The sequence below is a fragment of the Prionailurus viverrinus genome, chromosome D2 (assembly GCF_022837055.1).
Source record: "Prionailurus viverrinus isolate Anna chromosome D2, UM_Priviv_1.0, whole genome shotgun sequence".
Taxonomy (NCBI): Eukaryota; Metazoa; Chordata; class Mammalia; order Carnivora; family Felidae; genus Prionailurus; species Prionailurus viverrinus.
The window spans coordinates 31,108,228-31,123,828 of NC_062571.1; the positions used below are offsets into that span (position 1 = coordinate 31,108,228).

Here is a 15,601-nt window from a genome sequence, read left to right on the forward strand (position 1 = left end):
GCCCAGGGTGCTGCTTGCAGAGGCCAGAGCTGGGGGGCTTCCTGTCCCCACTGCCAGGCCCACCTGTCCAGGGTGCATTCCAGGGCTCAGTGGCTTCTGTTCAGATTGGCTTCTGCTAATGAGCCCGCCTGGCTGGGACCCACCTGGGGCTGAGATAATCACTCAGATGTCATGGGAACACAGCCCCGGGAGGATGTGGCTTCTGGCTCTCTTGGTTCTGACACAGTGAAGGCGTGGGGGGGGGGGGGGGGAGAGAGAGGTCTGGAGAGGGAAAAAGGAAACCAGGGAGAGGAGTGTGTTGGGTGGAGGGGATCTGCCCTGGACTCTCCTTTTTTGCCTTGGCTCTTTCCCCGGGTTTCAGATTAACCATAAATCACTCTGATTCGTAAGCCGTGGAACGTTCTGTTCTAGAATGGGATCCCCGGGGTTTCTTCTTTGGGTTTCTGGGCATCCGAAGCAAGGTCATTTCTCAGATTCATCCCTCCGACAGGTGCATTGGGCCGGTGGTCCCTGCCCTCGTGGAGGGTCCAGTAGTGGGAACCCCCAATGGGCCTTTCCTGATTTCCCAGGAGGACCTGATTGCTGTGCCTCTTGTCTCAGAACATCCTTATTGGTTATCTGTTTTGCCACTGCCCACATGTCTGCCCCCCAACTTTTCCTAAGGAGAGGCCCAGCTGGGTCGGCGCTTACCAACAGTGCTCAGTACATGTGGGGGTTCTTAATTAGAAATTCCGCTCTCAGCCATGGCTGGCTCTAGTAGCTGGGGCTGCCAGACCTCCCAGCTTAGCTCCCTCGTAGCCTGGAACGTTCTGTGTCCATGGAGGGGTCTTCTAAATCGAGCCTCTACCTGACTGCTGGGGACGGGAGAGGGCACAAAACAGACTGATGTGCCCACCTTGCTTCCCAGAGGTTTGTTTTCTGTGTTTTCCACCCCTGGACCTAGCTGGCGGGCCCTCCAGCCTTCTAGAGGCCTTTCCCCATTTCTGCCTGGAGGAGGATGGAGAGCACTGTTTATAGAGAAGTCATAATAAAGAAGACACAAAGAAGGAATACACCATGCCCATGGGCCAGAAGCCCTGACAGAGTAAAGATGTCAATCCTCCCCAAAGAGATCTATGGAGTCAATGTGGTCCAGTCAAACCTCAGCAGGTTTTTTTTTTTGTGTGTGTGTGTGGAATTTGACAAAGTGATTCTCAAACGTGTATGGAAGAATTAATGTCCAAGGATATCTGGCCACTTGGGAAGAAGACATAAAGGAGGCAATTGGCCTACCAGATGCCCAGATGTGTTACCAATCGGGAGTTGCTGGGACGGAGAGGTTTGTTTGGGGATAGCCAGGTTGACCGATGGACTGGATAAGGAGCCAGAAACAGACCTAAGCGTATGTGGAACCTTAATGTGTGACAACAGAGTCGTGCCAAATCAGCGGGGACAGGAGAACTGGATAATAAGTGGTGCTTATTACATTACAAGCAAAAGCGGGCTGTGTCAGAGAATGTCATGGACCAAGGATTGCAATTAACCAGGTTCTCTGCACTTGATGTCTAGTTTTTTTGTTTTAAAGAAGTCCTGTCCAGGGTCAAGGCAGAGTTGTCAGCAGAGTCCGGTGATGAAGACCAGAGACTGGATCCTTCACCGGCAGGAGGGGACAGCCACTGCTGCTTCCCCAAGGGCTGCCTTTGGTTTGGTTTCCCCAAGCACAGGCTGACTGTGGGTAGGGCTGGGGCCAGGGCGGGACACCGGGTCGAGCACCCAAGGGCAGGGAATACTGCTCAGTGGTCCTGGGGTGGGGCTGGCAGTCTTCCGGAGGAGACAGAATGGGCCCTATGTCAGCTTGGGTTGGGGACACTGCCAGGACCTTCTGGATCCTGCTGGTCCTGCTTTCCTTAGGGGCAGGAGGAGTGGGCCAGCACGAGCTGAGCTTTCTTGGGGCAACTGGGCAAAGAGACTGTTTTCTGCTGAGTGAGGTCAGTGAATATTAATTGAACCTTCTCTAGCTAGTGGCTGGATGGTTGGGGCACATGGTTTTTAAATAAGGCTGGCCTCTGTGACTTCAGAAAGGACCACTGCGGGGGGAGTGGTGAGGGGCACACTCTAGGGCTGTGCTGTCCACTATGGTGGCCACGAGCTTCACGTGGTCAAATTCAAATTAAGCCCAATGAAATAAAACGAAAAATTTGTTCCTCAGGCACACGAGTCACACTTCGAGAGCGTGACAAGTGGCTATGATCTTGGACAGTAGCGTCATCCTAGAACGCAGCGCTGTCCCGCTATGGGCGCCGGTGTATTTTGCAAGGACATCTCAGACCAGCCTTCTTGACCTGGTATAGCGCATGCAGCCTGCTGGTAAGCGTAACCGCTCTGTAAGCGGCAGCGGGCTTCCCTACTTTACCGGTGGAAAATGAGGCTTAAAGAGGAGACGTGACGTGGCCAGGAGCACTGAGCTGGTAACGGAGGCCCAGAACGCCAGCTCCCACCTCTTGTCTCCCCTCTGCCGCTCCTTCCGGCACCCCCGTCTGTCTGTACGGGAGAGAAGCTGGTACGAAGCCTGTGGAGGAGGGGGCTGTCTGGCCAGGGCCAGGCAGGACTGACCCGGGGCAGAAGGGCTGGTACATGCGAGGTTCAGGGTTGCTTGGCCGGATGCAGGGGCCCTGCTCACCCCGTCTTATCTAAAATCTCTCTTGGGCCTTGGGGTTTAGCTACCCTTCACATCCTTTCAAAGCCGGAAACGCAGAAAAGTGCTTTGTTTGGGCCCAACAGAGAACTCTGGAGCCTTGAGTGGCCTCATGAAACAGTTCCAGAATGGAGCCGTTCTTGGGATCTTCCAGGAAACACTCACTGACTCCTCCAGGAAGCCCATCCTGATTTCCTGACATTCTGTTTCTCCCCATTACTTTCTATGGAATTCCCAGAGCCCCCTGTGCCTCTCCATGGTAAGAATCGCAGCTCGCTTCCCATGGACCAGGGAATCGGCAACTTTTTTTGTGCCAGAAACATTTCAGCTAGAGGTTAACAAAAGTAAAGGTATGACCTTTTCTCCAACCCCAGTTCAAAGACCCGCTGAATTCCATCCAGTGGACTGTAGAGGTCAATTCCCACCTCTCTGACCCCTATCTGACCCCTATCTGGTCTTGTGACCCCTGTGACCTCAGGACCTGGGACATACTAGGTGCCTGGTATGTGCCTTTGGGGGTGAAACGGGTCTGTAAGTGCAGACATGCGTCAGCTGGGAGTGAGCTGGCAGACTGGTGACCAGATGCTTCCTGAAGGAGGAGACGCCGGGGCTGGAATGTCACAGGGCCTCCTGCTTCCCGGCAGCTGTGTGAAGCTGGGTTTCTCCCTGCCGAGAAGGAAACTGGTTCCAAGCTGCAGGGCTCAGCGGGAACCTTCAGGCCCAGTTGATGCTGGACCACAGGGCTCCTGCACAGCCTGTTGATGATGCCATAGGGCTTGCAAAGCCTGGGGCGTTGGGCCTGGCCTGTGGCTGCCAGCAGCATCCCCCCCGCTTTGGGCCCCACATGGGCATGGCCATGTGGTCACCCCCTGCCCGCCCCCCCCCCCCCCCCCCACAGCTGTCTGTAGCTGAAGATGTCCTGCATGACAGATGGGCCATTTGCTTCTGGCTGGAGCTGGAATGGTCCCCCAGCAGCCTTGGGGGAAAGGCTATAATTAGCAGAGAGGACTGGATGGGATCGCATGCTTACAATGACAGTTAGTTTTATACTCAAATGTAAACATAAACCGATGTCATTGGATATGTAAATATCACTGGAAATCTTAAAGTTCCTGGAAAGGGGGTATGGCTGCCTCTCCCCAGGCCCACTGCCCCTTGATCACTTGAATGAGGAAACCAGAGCGGCCTGTGCTGAGTTTGGAGCCGCCTCAGGGGTTGTCTGCCAGGCTGCTAGGGGGGCTGGGGTGGCAGGAGAAGTGGGTGGGCCGGGAGAAGTATGCGTGTGACGACTCAGTGCACAGTGCTCGTGGAGCCAGGAGGCTTGGGTTAAGTTTGCCACAGGAGTTTTTCCTAGGGCTTTGGTGGTCTGGAAATGTTGTAAGGCTGACCGGCAGGGAAAATGCGATGCTTTGCAACAGGAGGGAGCTCAGACCAAAGGAAGTTTTGTTTCCTGCCGGCAAGGCTGTTCTGGAGTGGGTCCCGGGGCTCTAGGGAGCTTGTAAAAATAGAAGAAGCCACTGACTGCCTTTATGGAGAGGGCTGGGGTCAGTTCTGCTCTGCTGTTTTGGAGATGGTTTTCCAAAGCAGGCTACCTTAACCCAGAAGCATGGCCTTAGGCAGGAATGAGGGACAGCCTAGATGTCAGGACCTGGGTCCCCCCGGCCCAGAAGAGCCTGTTTTCCTTTAAAACAGGAAACAGTGGCATGTCTGGGTGGCTCAGTTGGTTAGGTGTCCGACACTTGGTTTCAGTTCCGGAAACGATCTTGCGGTTCATGAGTTCAAGCCCCGCATCGGGGTCTGCCCCGAGCCTGCTTGGGATTCTCTCTCTCTCTGTCTCTCTCCCTCCCCTGCTCGTGCGCTCTCTCCCTCTCTCTCAAAATAAATAAATAAACTTAAAAAAAATCTTTAAAACAGGAAACACAAAATTCGCAGAAGTATATGGAAGCAATTCTGAAAATACTTAGATGTTATCTTGACTGTTGGGTCAGCCACAGTAGGAGAATTTCACTTTTCATCAAGACAGAGGATAAAACCCCACCTCTGAAGCCCTCAAGTACACTGTGTCCTTGCATATTTAATTCACTCCCTGCCTGGGCTGTGAAGACTTCCATCCTGTGCAGTCTTCTTTAAGCACGATCTTCAGCTTTGGGGTGGAGGGATCTCCGGGCTCTGGGTCTGATTCAGGGTTAGGGTTCAGTGGGCGATTCCTTAGCAGTCCAGTAATTCAGAAGGGGGAGACTGGGCTTTTTAAAATGATTGTTCTTGTTCCCAGAGGACCCACAGGGCTCAGGACGGCCTCGAACAATCATTTTACCTTGTTCTGGCTTTTGGAGCGTGAACTGACCAGATAACCTTGCTCTGTTAAAGGTAGATTTTATTTCCTATAGAAGTTTTTCCGTGTGTGTGTGTGTGTGTGTGTGTGTGTGTGTGTGTTCTGCCTTATAAATGTAAACATTTACCCAAGTGGGTACTTTCGATGACATCGTTTCACTCATGGTTTTCCTGATATGGTCAACTTGTTAATAAGTGACTCCTGGCTGAGTCTGTCAGCTGGGTTAGCACCTCCTGTGCTGGAAAGTTCTTCCTTTCAGGCTGGGGGGAAGTGGGTCTCAGTAATCCCGGATTATCTTTTCAAATACAGTGGACCCCCAGGGGGAGATGGCTTCCTGGCAATCCTCTGTGATGGGGGGGGGGGGGTTTCTAAATAAGCTTGGTCTGTTTGACTTTTGGCATCCTCACTACTTGTCAAAAGTGAGGGGAAAACAGGCACCTCCCTTTACCCAGGATGCAGTCTTAGTGCTCTTTAGAAGGAAGTCACGGAGATCTATTTTGAAGGCACATTGAGCCAATTTAAGACCGGTGAGTAACTGGAGGGGCGGCCTCCTCAGTGTTCTGGATGTGACTCTAGGGTAGCTATGTTCGTGGCATATCTCGCCAACATCCCGTCTGTATGATCCCTCACTTCCTTTCCGGGCACCTTAGCTGGCTGCACCTCAGCTCTGGTTACTCTCTCACACCAGCTTCTCCTTGGAGGGGAAGTGCAGCATAGCTAATGAGGTGTCCTTGCCCCCAGCAGCGTGTAGCATGGAATGTCGGGGTCCTTGGACAGACAGGAGACTGGGTAGACAGCGTTGGCCTCAAACCCAAGGGGGTTGGTTGGACAGTCCGGTTCGCATCCATTCAACGCACGTGGATTGTAAACACTGGTGGTACCTAAATGTCAGGACGGTTCTGGGTGCTGGGGATGCCCAAAAGAGTTGGAAAATCCCTCCTGACCTGGAGCTTATAGTCTTACGGGGGAAGACAAGCAATTAAAAGGTAACAGAAAAAAGTTGCCTGTTACATACTGGTAAGTGCAAAGGAGGAAAATAAAAGGGAGACTGGTGTCAGGACTTTCAGGGGGAGGGATTTTCTCCTTCTAGATCAGATGGCCCGGAAAGGCCTCACAAAGCAGCTGACAATTGAGCAAAGACAAGAGGGAGGTGAGGGAGGGAGCCATGTGGATGTCAGGAGGCAGAGCATTCTGGGGAGGGGGAACAGCCCGGGCAAAGGCCCTGGGGTTATACGCTAGCGTGTTTTACCCAGTGCTGCTAAAGCAGAGAAAAGGAGGAGAGGGAGTGGTGAGCTCAGACAGGTCATGTGGGCCTATCGTCTGTGATCGAGGTTGATGTTTTTATTCTTACAGAGAACCAGCCTGCTCTGATGAGGGTTTGCCTGGTCACTCTGGTGTGGAGAATGGGCTGGAGGGGGTCAGTCCGGACACTGCTACGGGATCCCAGGCGAGGGAGCCCCAGACTTGTCTGAGGGTTGGGAGTGGTGTCAGCTGATAACACTCCCTGACAATTTAGGGGTGCCCAGGTGACTCAGTCGGCTAAGTGCCCGACTCTCAGTTTCGGCTCAGGTCACGATCTCACGGTTCCAGCGTTCAAGCCCTGCAGCGGGTGCTGTGCTGACCACGTGGAGCCTGCTTGGTATTCTCTCTCCCTCTCTCTCTCTCTCTCTCTCTCTGTCCCTCCCCCACTCGTGCTCTCTCTCTCTTTCAAAATAAGTAAAAAAAAAAAAAATCCCTGAAAATTTAGTATGCGAGTTTTCGGGCTGAGAGAAAGGAGGAGCCCCTCCAAGGGGACTTTGTCACCTGAATTTTCCTGATGGAGTGCTATAAGAGTCGTCTTTCCACTGTTGGGAAAGTTGATAACAAGGAATTTGACTTAAAAATCCTCTCAAAACTCCTCCTGCTCCAACCTTCGGCCTTCCTGACGGTCCTTCTGCAAATACAGTCCATATTTACGGTGCTTGCGCGGTGCCCGTCCCCCTGAGCAGCTCTGAAACGTCCTCGGGGTGACCTGCCCGGGTAGTAGTCCTTACAGCGGCCCCGAGCATTTAGGTTTCTGTTTCTCCACTTTCCTTATCTCACGAAAGCCTTGCGGAAACTTGGGGCGTGAGCAGGGCAGAAACAAGTGTCATTCTGCCGCTTTTCAGATGGCAACACGGAACCGTAGGCTCAAATACCTGTCTAAGGCCCACGGTTAGCAACGGCGGAGCTGGGACTCAAACCCAGGCCCTCTGACCCTCCAACCAGTGGCCCTTCTCCCGACTCACCAGTATTTGCCTCTAACGCGGCATTTCCAAACAGAGCCTGTATCAGCGCGCTACAGCTGCTGTAACAAAACGCCACAGACCGTGTGGCTTCAACCACAGGAGTCTATTTCCTCACATCTCTGGAGGCTAGAAGTCCAAGGTGAAGGTTTCACAGGGTTGGTTTCCTCTGAGGCCTGTCTCCCTGGTTTGTAAGTGGCTGCCTTCTCCCTGTGGCCTCACGTGGTCTTCCCTCTGTGTGTGTCTGTCCCTCATCTCTTCTTTTTACAAGGACAACAGTCATCCTGGATTAAGACCCACCCGTATAACCCCATTTTAACTTAATTACCTCTTTCAAGGCTCTGTCTCCAAATATAGTCACATTCTGAGGCCCTGGGGGTTAGCAGTGCCCCGTATGAACTTTGGGGGAATACGGTTCAGCCCATAGCGCGTTCCCTCGTCTGTGGTCATCCGGGGTGAGCCCCCCCGTGACGGGCACCATAACCCCCAGACGAACTCTTTGTAGGAAAATCAAGTGACTGCCAGTCCTTCGCTCTCACTCCTTGCTTTCTTGCTGCAGCTGATCGGGGGCCTGATCCTGTCGGTGGGGATCTACGCAGAAGTTGAGCGGCAGAAATATAAAACCCTTGAAAGTGCCTTTCTGGCCCCAGCCATTATCCTCATCCTCCTGGGGGTCATCATGTTCATCGTGTCCTTCATTGGAGTGTTGGCTTCCCTCCGCGACAACCTGTGCCTTCTCCAAGCGGTGAGTTGGCCCCACGCACCCCTCAGCCGGTGGGTGGGGGGCGGTCCTTGGAGTCCCTAGAGAACTGGGGAGACTGCCCTTGGGCCTTTGGGCAGCCCGGTTTTTTTTTTTTTTTTTTCAGTCCTTGCCTCAAACCACACTTTCTAGAGGGTTTCCTGGATCAACCTCTCTGTTACGTTGGCCCAAGAGAGACCAGGCCACCTCCACTTTTGTATATAAAGGCTGACTTGAATATTCTTCTTACTTAAACCCTGTGTTGGTCTAGACTCTCTGCTGCGAGTGGGAGAAACCATACTCAAACGGGAGCAAGCAAACCCCAAAGATGTTGGTGGTGAGTCCTTGGCTCACGTAATCAGCAAGCCCACACTGAGACCAGGGCTTTAGATGGTACCCCTGGGCTCCTGCTCTTTCGCCACCTCCCAGCTGGATGCCAGGCTGGGTCCTCAGGCTCTCTTTGCAATGGTCACTAGGCATCTCAGGCCAATAGAGGGTTTATGGCCCTTGATCCCAGAGAGCATTTCCTGGTAACCTATGGCCGAAGTCCCAGGACTCTGATGGGCCTGCCCGGGCCAAGTAAGTGCCTGCCATGGCGCCAGCCTTACCTGCCCCCCTTTCTGCACAGTGAGGGATGGCTCCCCAAAGCTGGGGGTACTGGGTAGGCAGATCCATTCACTCTGTACCCACGTGTGTGTTTGACCTCACTGTCACCTCTCACGTGGGAAGGTCCGAAAAGCCCTGATAAGCAGTGTGTTGGTGCTGCCTGAGGCTGGAAGTTGCTGGCATCAGTTTGGACAATACCTGCTTTGTGATGGGGCAGGGGTGGGGGGATATATCCTTCAAGCCTCAGACATTCTCTCACCCACTCTGGGGGGGGGGGGTGCTGGGACGCCACTTCTGAGGGGCTCTGCGGGCAGAGCTGGAAATGCTGTGGCGGCTGCCCATCTAGCCAGGCCTGCCCACTCTGGGTCAGCTCTCCTGGTGGCGGTGGCGGTAGGAAGGGTGTTTTTCTGCCTGGACTCTGCTGAGGACCGTGGGATAAACCTCAACAACCATCTGGCCTGGACAGCTGAGTCACACTTCCTGACCACTGACTGGCCCCAGAGATGGGTTTTCCCGGGGAATATCTGTCCACATCCCGTGCCCTCACAGGAGGAAGGAGGAAAAGGCCCGGGAGCCAGAGGAGCTCCAACAGAGAGGATTCTCCTCATCGCACTTGACCTTGGGGCAAAGGATGCTTCTAAGTGAAGCATCCCTCTAAGTGAATCTCTGAATTTTGTTTTTCAGTTTATGTATATCCTTGGGATTTGCCTCATAATTGAGCTCATTGGTGGCGTGGTGGCCTTGATCTTCCGGAACCAGGTGGGCCTCTGGTGCATGTATCAGCCATGTGTATGCTGAGCTCCCACCGTGCGTGCCCTGGGCTGTCAACTAGGGGTGTGCAGACAGTAGGGTAGATAATTCCTTGTGGAGCGTCCATTCTGCTGGGGAGACGGGCGCTGAACAAGTAAACCAGAGAACAAGAAAACAGAACAGGTGACAGGTGAGTGCCTGGGGTAGGCAAGGCGCAGGGGGAACAGAAGTCCAGACAGAGGGAACCACTGAAGCAGAAAGGAGCTTGGCAGGTTTGTGGACCAGTGTGCGGGCCACTGGGCTGAAGTGGGTAACTGATGGGGAGGCATGGAAGGAAAAGTCGCAAGGGCCACCAAGACAGACCCCCTAGGTCCTCGTAGGCCATGCTTTAGGGGCCACTTTACACGGGCTCTGTGACCTTGGGCAAGTCACTTAGCCTCTCAGATCCTCAGGATCTCAAGGCGTTATCATTCCTAGCTCTTGGGATGTGGGGTGAGGAGTTGATGAGAGAATGCATGTGAGAACCTGGCGTGGCAATGACCCCCCCGGTTGGACTCTTGCTACACATTAGCAACTCTGTCCTGAAGTCTGGAGAAGAGAAGGGACTGGCCCACGGTCCTGCAAGAAGCTGGTGGCTGTGCAGGGCTGATTTCCAACTCAAGGCTCTGTCATTTGTCCCATAGCCCATTCCTTTGTCTTCATCCTGGCCTTGGTGTCGGAGGTGGGACTTGAGCAGGGCAAGTCTGCACAACCTCTGCCCTGTCTGTCCACCCCCTGCCTCCACCCTCCCCACCCAGACAGCTTGGGCCCTGGCGCTCCTGGGCATTGCTGCGGGGCAGTTGCGTCAGGACTGCGGCCAGGTTGTCGCTCTTATCAGAAGTTGAGCCCAAGGCAGCATCACTATCCCGGATCCCTCAAATGACCCGGTGTTTGACTCCTACCAAGCTCCTCATGCGCGCAGCTGGATCCTGGCCCGGGTGGGAGCAGGGATGGGCCTTAAACACAGGCTTGTCTCCACCCCTGGAATCCAGGGCCTTCTTTCCATTTCATGGACTCCAGGAGAGGGGAGGGGAGATTCCCATCTCAGTGGAGTCAGTGAGGCACAGAGAGGTTGGGAAAACTGAGAGCACACAGCAGGATCGAGTCGGCTCAGTCTTCTTTTTCAGTTCTTTGTTCCTCCCCGACCCCAGCTTCACCGAGGTATAGGAGACAAGTAAAATTGTAATATATTCAAACTGTGCAATGTGAAGTGATTACCACAATCCAGTTAAATAACACATCCGTCACCTCAGACGGTAATTTTTTTTTTCTTTAGTGAGAATACTCAAGACCTATTCTCAGCAGATCTCACATACAGAATATGCTGTTGTTAACTATAGTCGCCACGACATGCATTAGATCCCGAGAACTTATTCGTCATATAACTCAGAGTTCGTACCCCTGACCAACGTCTCCCTATTCCACCACTCCTACCTAGGCCTTGGTAACTCCTTTTCTGCTCCCTGGTTCTATGGGTTTCCCTTTCTTAAAAAAATTATTTATTTATTTGTTTGTTTATTTGCTTATTTTGAGAGAGAGAGAGAGAGAGAGAGAGAGACAGAGCATGAGCAGGGAAGGGGAAGAGAGAGAGGAGAGAGCAAGAATCCTAAGCAGGCTTTGCACTGCCAGCACGGAGCCCAACATGGAGCTCGAACTCACGAACCATAAGATCATGACCTGAGCTGAAGTCAGACTCTTCATCGACTGAGCCATCCAGGCTCCACTACCCCCCACCCCGCCCCCCGCCCAACTTTTTTGTAGATTCCACGTATAAGTGATACCATACAGTATTTGTCTTTCTCTGACTGGCTTATTTCACTCAGCATAATGCTCTCTAGGTCCATCCGTGTTGTTACAAATGGAAGATTTCCTTCTTTTTTTTTTTTTATGGCTACAGAATATTTCATTGTGTGTATATGCAATGGATGAATATGTGTACGATACAATATAAAAATAAAAATATATAGGGGCTCTTGGGTGGCTCAGTTGGTTAAGCATCTGACTCTTGATTTCAGCTCAGGTCATGATCTCACAGTTTGTGAGATCAAGCCCCGTGTCAGGCTCTGCACTGACAGCCGGGAGCTTGCTTGGGATTCTCTGTCTCCTCTCTCTGCCCTCCCCCGACTCATGCTTGTTCACTGTCTCTCTCTCTCAAAAATCAGTAAATAAACTGTAAAAAAATAAAATAAAAATATATGAATTAAAAAACGTACACATATATATCTCCATCATCCGTCAATGGGTGCTTAGGTTGTTTCCATAGTTTGGCTATTGTGAACAATGCTGTACTATATATAGCCAAAGGATATATTGCACCATTATTTTTAATTTTTGGAGGAACTTTCATACTGTTTTCCATAATGGTTGTGCCAATTTACATCCCCACCTACAGCGTACAAAGGTTTCCTTTTCTCCCCTCCAATATTTGTTACCTCCTGTCTTTTTGATAATAGCCATTCAAATAGGCATGAGGTGGTATCTCATTGAGGTTTCAGTTTGCATTTCCCTGATGATGAGCGATGTTGAGCGTCTCTTCCATATACCCGTTGGCCATCTGGATGTCTTCTTTACGAAAACATCTATTTAGTTCCTCTGCCCATTTTTAATCAGATCATAATTGTTGTCATTGTTGTTTGCTATTTAGTTGTAAGGTTTCCTTATACATTTTGGATATTAACTTCTTATCAGATATATGGTTTACAAATATTTTCTCCCATTCTGTTGGTTGTCTTTGCATTTTTTTTTGATTATTTCTTTTGTTGAAACTTAAAAAAAATGTTATTGATTTTGAAAGAGAGAGAATGTGAGCAGGGGAGGGACAGAGAGAGAGTGGAGGAGACAGAGAGAATCCCAAGCAGGCTCCATGCTGTCAGCGCAGAGCCTGATGTGGAGCTTGAACCCACAAGCCGTGAGATCATGACCTGAGCTGAAATCAAGAGTCAGATTTTAACCGATGGAACCACCCAGGTGCCCTGAAACCTTTTAGTGTAATGTAGTCCCACTTCTTTATTTTTGCCTTTGTTGCTTGTGCATTTGATGTCGGATCCAAAAAATCATTGTCATGACCAACGTGCAGGACTTTTTCCCCTATGTTTTCTTTTAAGAGTTTTGTAATTTCGGGTCTTATGTTTAGGTCTTTTATCTGTTTTGAATTGACTTTTGTGTATGATGTAAGCTGATGGTCAAATTCATTCTTTTGCATGTGGATATCTAGTTTTCTCAGCACCATTTAAGAGACTATCTTTTTCCCGTTGTGTATTCTTGGTGCTTTTATCGAAAGTTAGTGGGTATGACTGGGTTTATTTCTAGGCTCTCTATCCTGTTTTGTCGATCTCTATGTCTTGTCTTGTCTTTTTTTTTTTTTTTTGCCAATACCATACTATTTTGATACCCATAGCTTTGTAATATAGTTTGAAATCAGAAAGTGTGATGCCTCCAGCTTACTTTTTGTGCTCAAGGTTGCTTTAGCTGTTTGAGGTCTGTTATGGTTCCATACAAATTTTAAGATTATTTTTTCTATTTCTGTGAAAAAAGGCCATTGGAATTTTGATAGGTATTACATTAAATCTGTAGATCACCTTGGGTAGTGTGAATAGTTTAGTAATATTAATTCTCCCAATCCGTGAACAAGGGATAATTTTCCATTTATTTGTGTTGTCTTCAATTTCTTTCATCAGTGTTTTATGATTTTCAGTATACAGATCTTCCACTTCCTCGGTTAAATTTCTCGCTAAATAGTTTATTCAACTTGATGCTATTGTAAATGGGTTTGTTAATTTCCTTTTTTTTGGATAGTTCATTGTTAGTGTATAGAAATGCAAATGATTTTTGTATGTTGATTTTTGTATCTTGCAACTTTACTGGATTCATTTATTAATTTTGACAGATCTTTGCTGGAGTCTTGAAGATTTGTATATGTAAGATCATGTCGTGTGCAAACAGAAAATGTTACTTCTTCGTTTCTGATTTGGATGACTTTTATTTCTTTTTCTTGCCTAATTTCTTTGCTCTGGCTTAGGACTTCCAGGACTATGTTGAATAGAAGTAGTGAGAGTGGACATTTGTCTCTTCCTGATCTTAGAGGAGAAGCTTTTACTTTTCACCATTGAGTATGATGTCAACTGTGGGCTTATTATGTATGGTGTTTGTCATGTTGAGGTACATTCTTTCTATACCTAATTTGTCGAGTGTTTTTTTGATCAGAAAAGGATGTCAAATTTTGTCAAATGCTTTTTCTGCATCTGTTAAAATGATCCTGTGACTTTTATCCTTCATTGTTAATGTGGTTATCACATGGATTGATTTGCAGATGTTGAACCATCCTTGCATCCCAGGGATGAATCCCATTTGATCATGGTGTATGATCCTTTTAATGTACTGTTGAATTTGGTTTGCTGGTATTTTTCTGAGGATTTTTGCAGCTACGTTCATCAGAGGTATTAGCCTATATTTGTCTTTTCCTATAGTCTCCTTGCTTGGCATTGGTATCAGAGGAATGCTGGCCTCGTAATGACTTCAAAGTGTTTCCTCCTCTTCAATATCTTGGAAGAATTTGAGAAAGATTAGTATTAATTATTCCTTAAGTGTTTGGTAGAGTTCACCAGTGAAGCGTCTGGCCCTGGACATTTACTAGTTTACTAGTTCCTGACCCGTGATTGGTCTGTTCAGATTTTCTATTTCTTTTTTAACTTTGATTTTTTCATTTTTTGTCTTTTTATTAATTTTTTTAATGTTTATTTTATTTTGGGGAAAGGGAGAGAGAGCAGAGAGAGAGAGGGAGATACAGAATCCAGAGCAGGCTCCAGGCCCTGAGCTGTCAGCACGGAGCCCGATGCAAGGTTTGAACCCACTAGCTGTGAGATCATGACCTGAGCCGAAGTCAGATGCTTAACTGACTGAGCCCCCAGGTGCCCCTGTAGATATTTTTTTAATTGACTCTCTAGTCTCTACTTCATTTATTTCTGCTCAGATCTTTGTTACTACCTTCCCTCTCTACTAACTTGGGGCTTGGTTCGCTCCTCTCCTTCTGCGTCCTGGAGGTGTAAAGTTAGATTTTTTATTTGACATTGTTCTCTTTTTTTCTTAAGGTAGATGTTTATCACTATAAACTTCCTTCTTGTGACTGTTTCCGCTGCATCCCCAAAGTCTTGGTATGTTGTGTTTCCATTTTCGTTTGTCTCAAAATATTCTTTTATTTCCCTTTTTCTTTGCCTCATCAGTTATCTTTTCGATCTGGTGTCACTACCTGCTCCTCCCTTTCCCCCTTTTCTGCTTTTCAGACTGTCTGCTCAGAGCTGGAAGATCGGGGTGTTGGTTCATTTCTCAGCAGCCTGAGGGGAGAGAGGTTTATTCCATTCGTCCGTGGGGATGTGTTTCTGTGCAGCCGCTGGGCTCCCAGCCAGCCTGTGGCTTTCCAGAGGTTACGGAATAGTGCTTTCCTGGCTAGAGCCAGGTCCAGGTTGTGGTCAGCAGCATTGACTGTTTTCATAAACGGTACCCTAAGTGAGCAGCAGTTCTGGTTTCCAGAGCACTCTCACAAAGGCGGCCCGATCAGCCATCTTCCCAGTGCCCTGTCGCTCAGCAGGGGCCATGACACCCACCACTCCTTCTTCCACCGAAGGACCTCCACCCCCTAGACCTCACAGCTGAGGACGCCGTGGGTCAAGGTCAGGGCTGAGAGTTTCTCATTATCTCATTATCCCCAAACCCTGAGGATTGGATGGTGTGTCCCTTCATGGGGCCTGTCAGGGGAGGGTCTCTGTGTGCAACCCAGGAAAGACCCTCACCGTCAGGGCTCTCAGCTCTTTGGAGGCTCATCGTGGGCCACGTTCTCATATGCCTGTGATGCAGAATTCAAAATCATTGAAAAATGAGATAGGAAATTATAAATGCGGTCAGATCTCCACCATGAAAAAACTAGGCCTGGAAAAATCTGGAGGATAATAGAAATATTATCATATTAACTTTTATATCCTCTGAGGGGTAGGGCTAGGGTGATTTTTATTTCTTCTTTGTATTTTTTCCCTAGCTCCCAAATATTCTTTTTCTTAAAATCATGGGAAAAATACCACCTAAAAAAAACAATGTCCCTCCCAACCCGAATGTAAAATATGAGACTGGCCGATGGTGAGGATAGGGAAACAGCCTGGCTGTTGATGGCAGTAGGAAGGGGCGGTGTAAGGTGGAGAAAAAGGTGA

General features: G+C 49.4%; 1 protein-coding gene across 4 annotated transcripts in view; it reads left to right on the plus strand.

Moving 5' to 3' along the window:
* Positions 1–15,601, plus strand: part of TSPAN15 (tetraspanin 15) — a 49,681-nt gene that overhangs the window by 19,417 nt on the left and 14,663 nt on the right. For 3 of the 4 annotated variants that reach the window (XM_047825634.1, XM_047825637.1, XM_047825635.1), the window contains 3 exons: positions 7,830–8,015; positions 9,300–9,374; positions 14,492–14,554. In XM_047825634.1, the coding sequence (XP_047681590.1) occupies positions 7,830–8,015; positions 9,300–9,374; positions 14,492–14,554 (324 nt within the window). The remainder of the gene's footprint in view (positions 1–7,829; positions 8,016–9,299; positions 9,375–14,491; positions 14,555–15,601) is intronic. The other variant, XM_047825636.1, reaches the window with a different exon arrangement.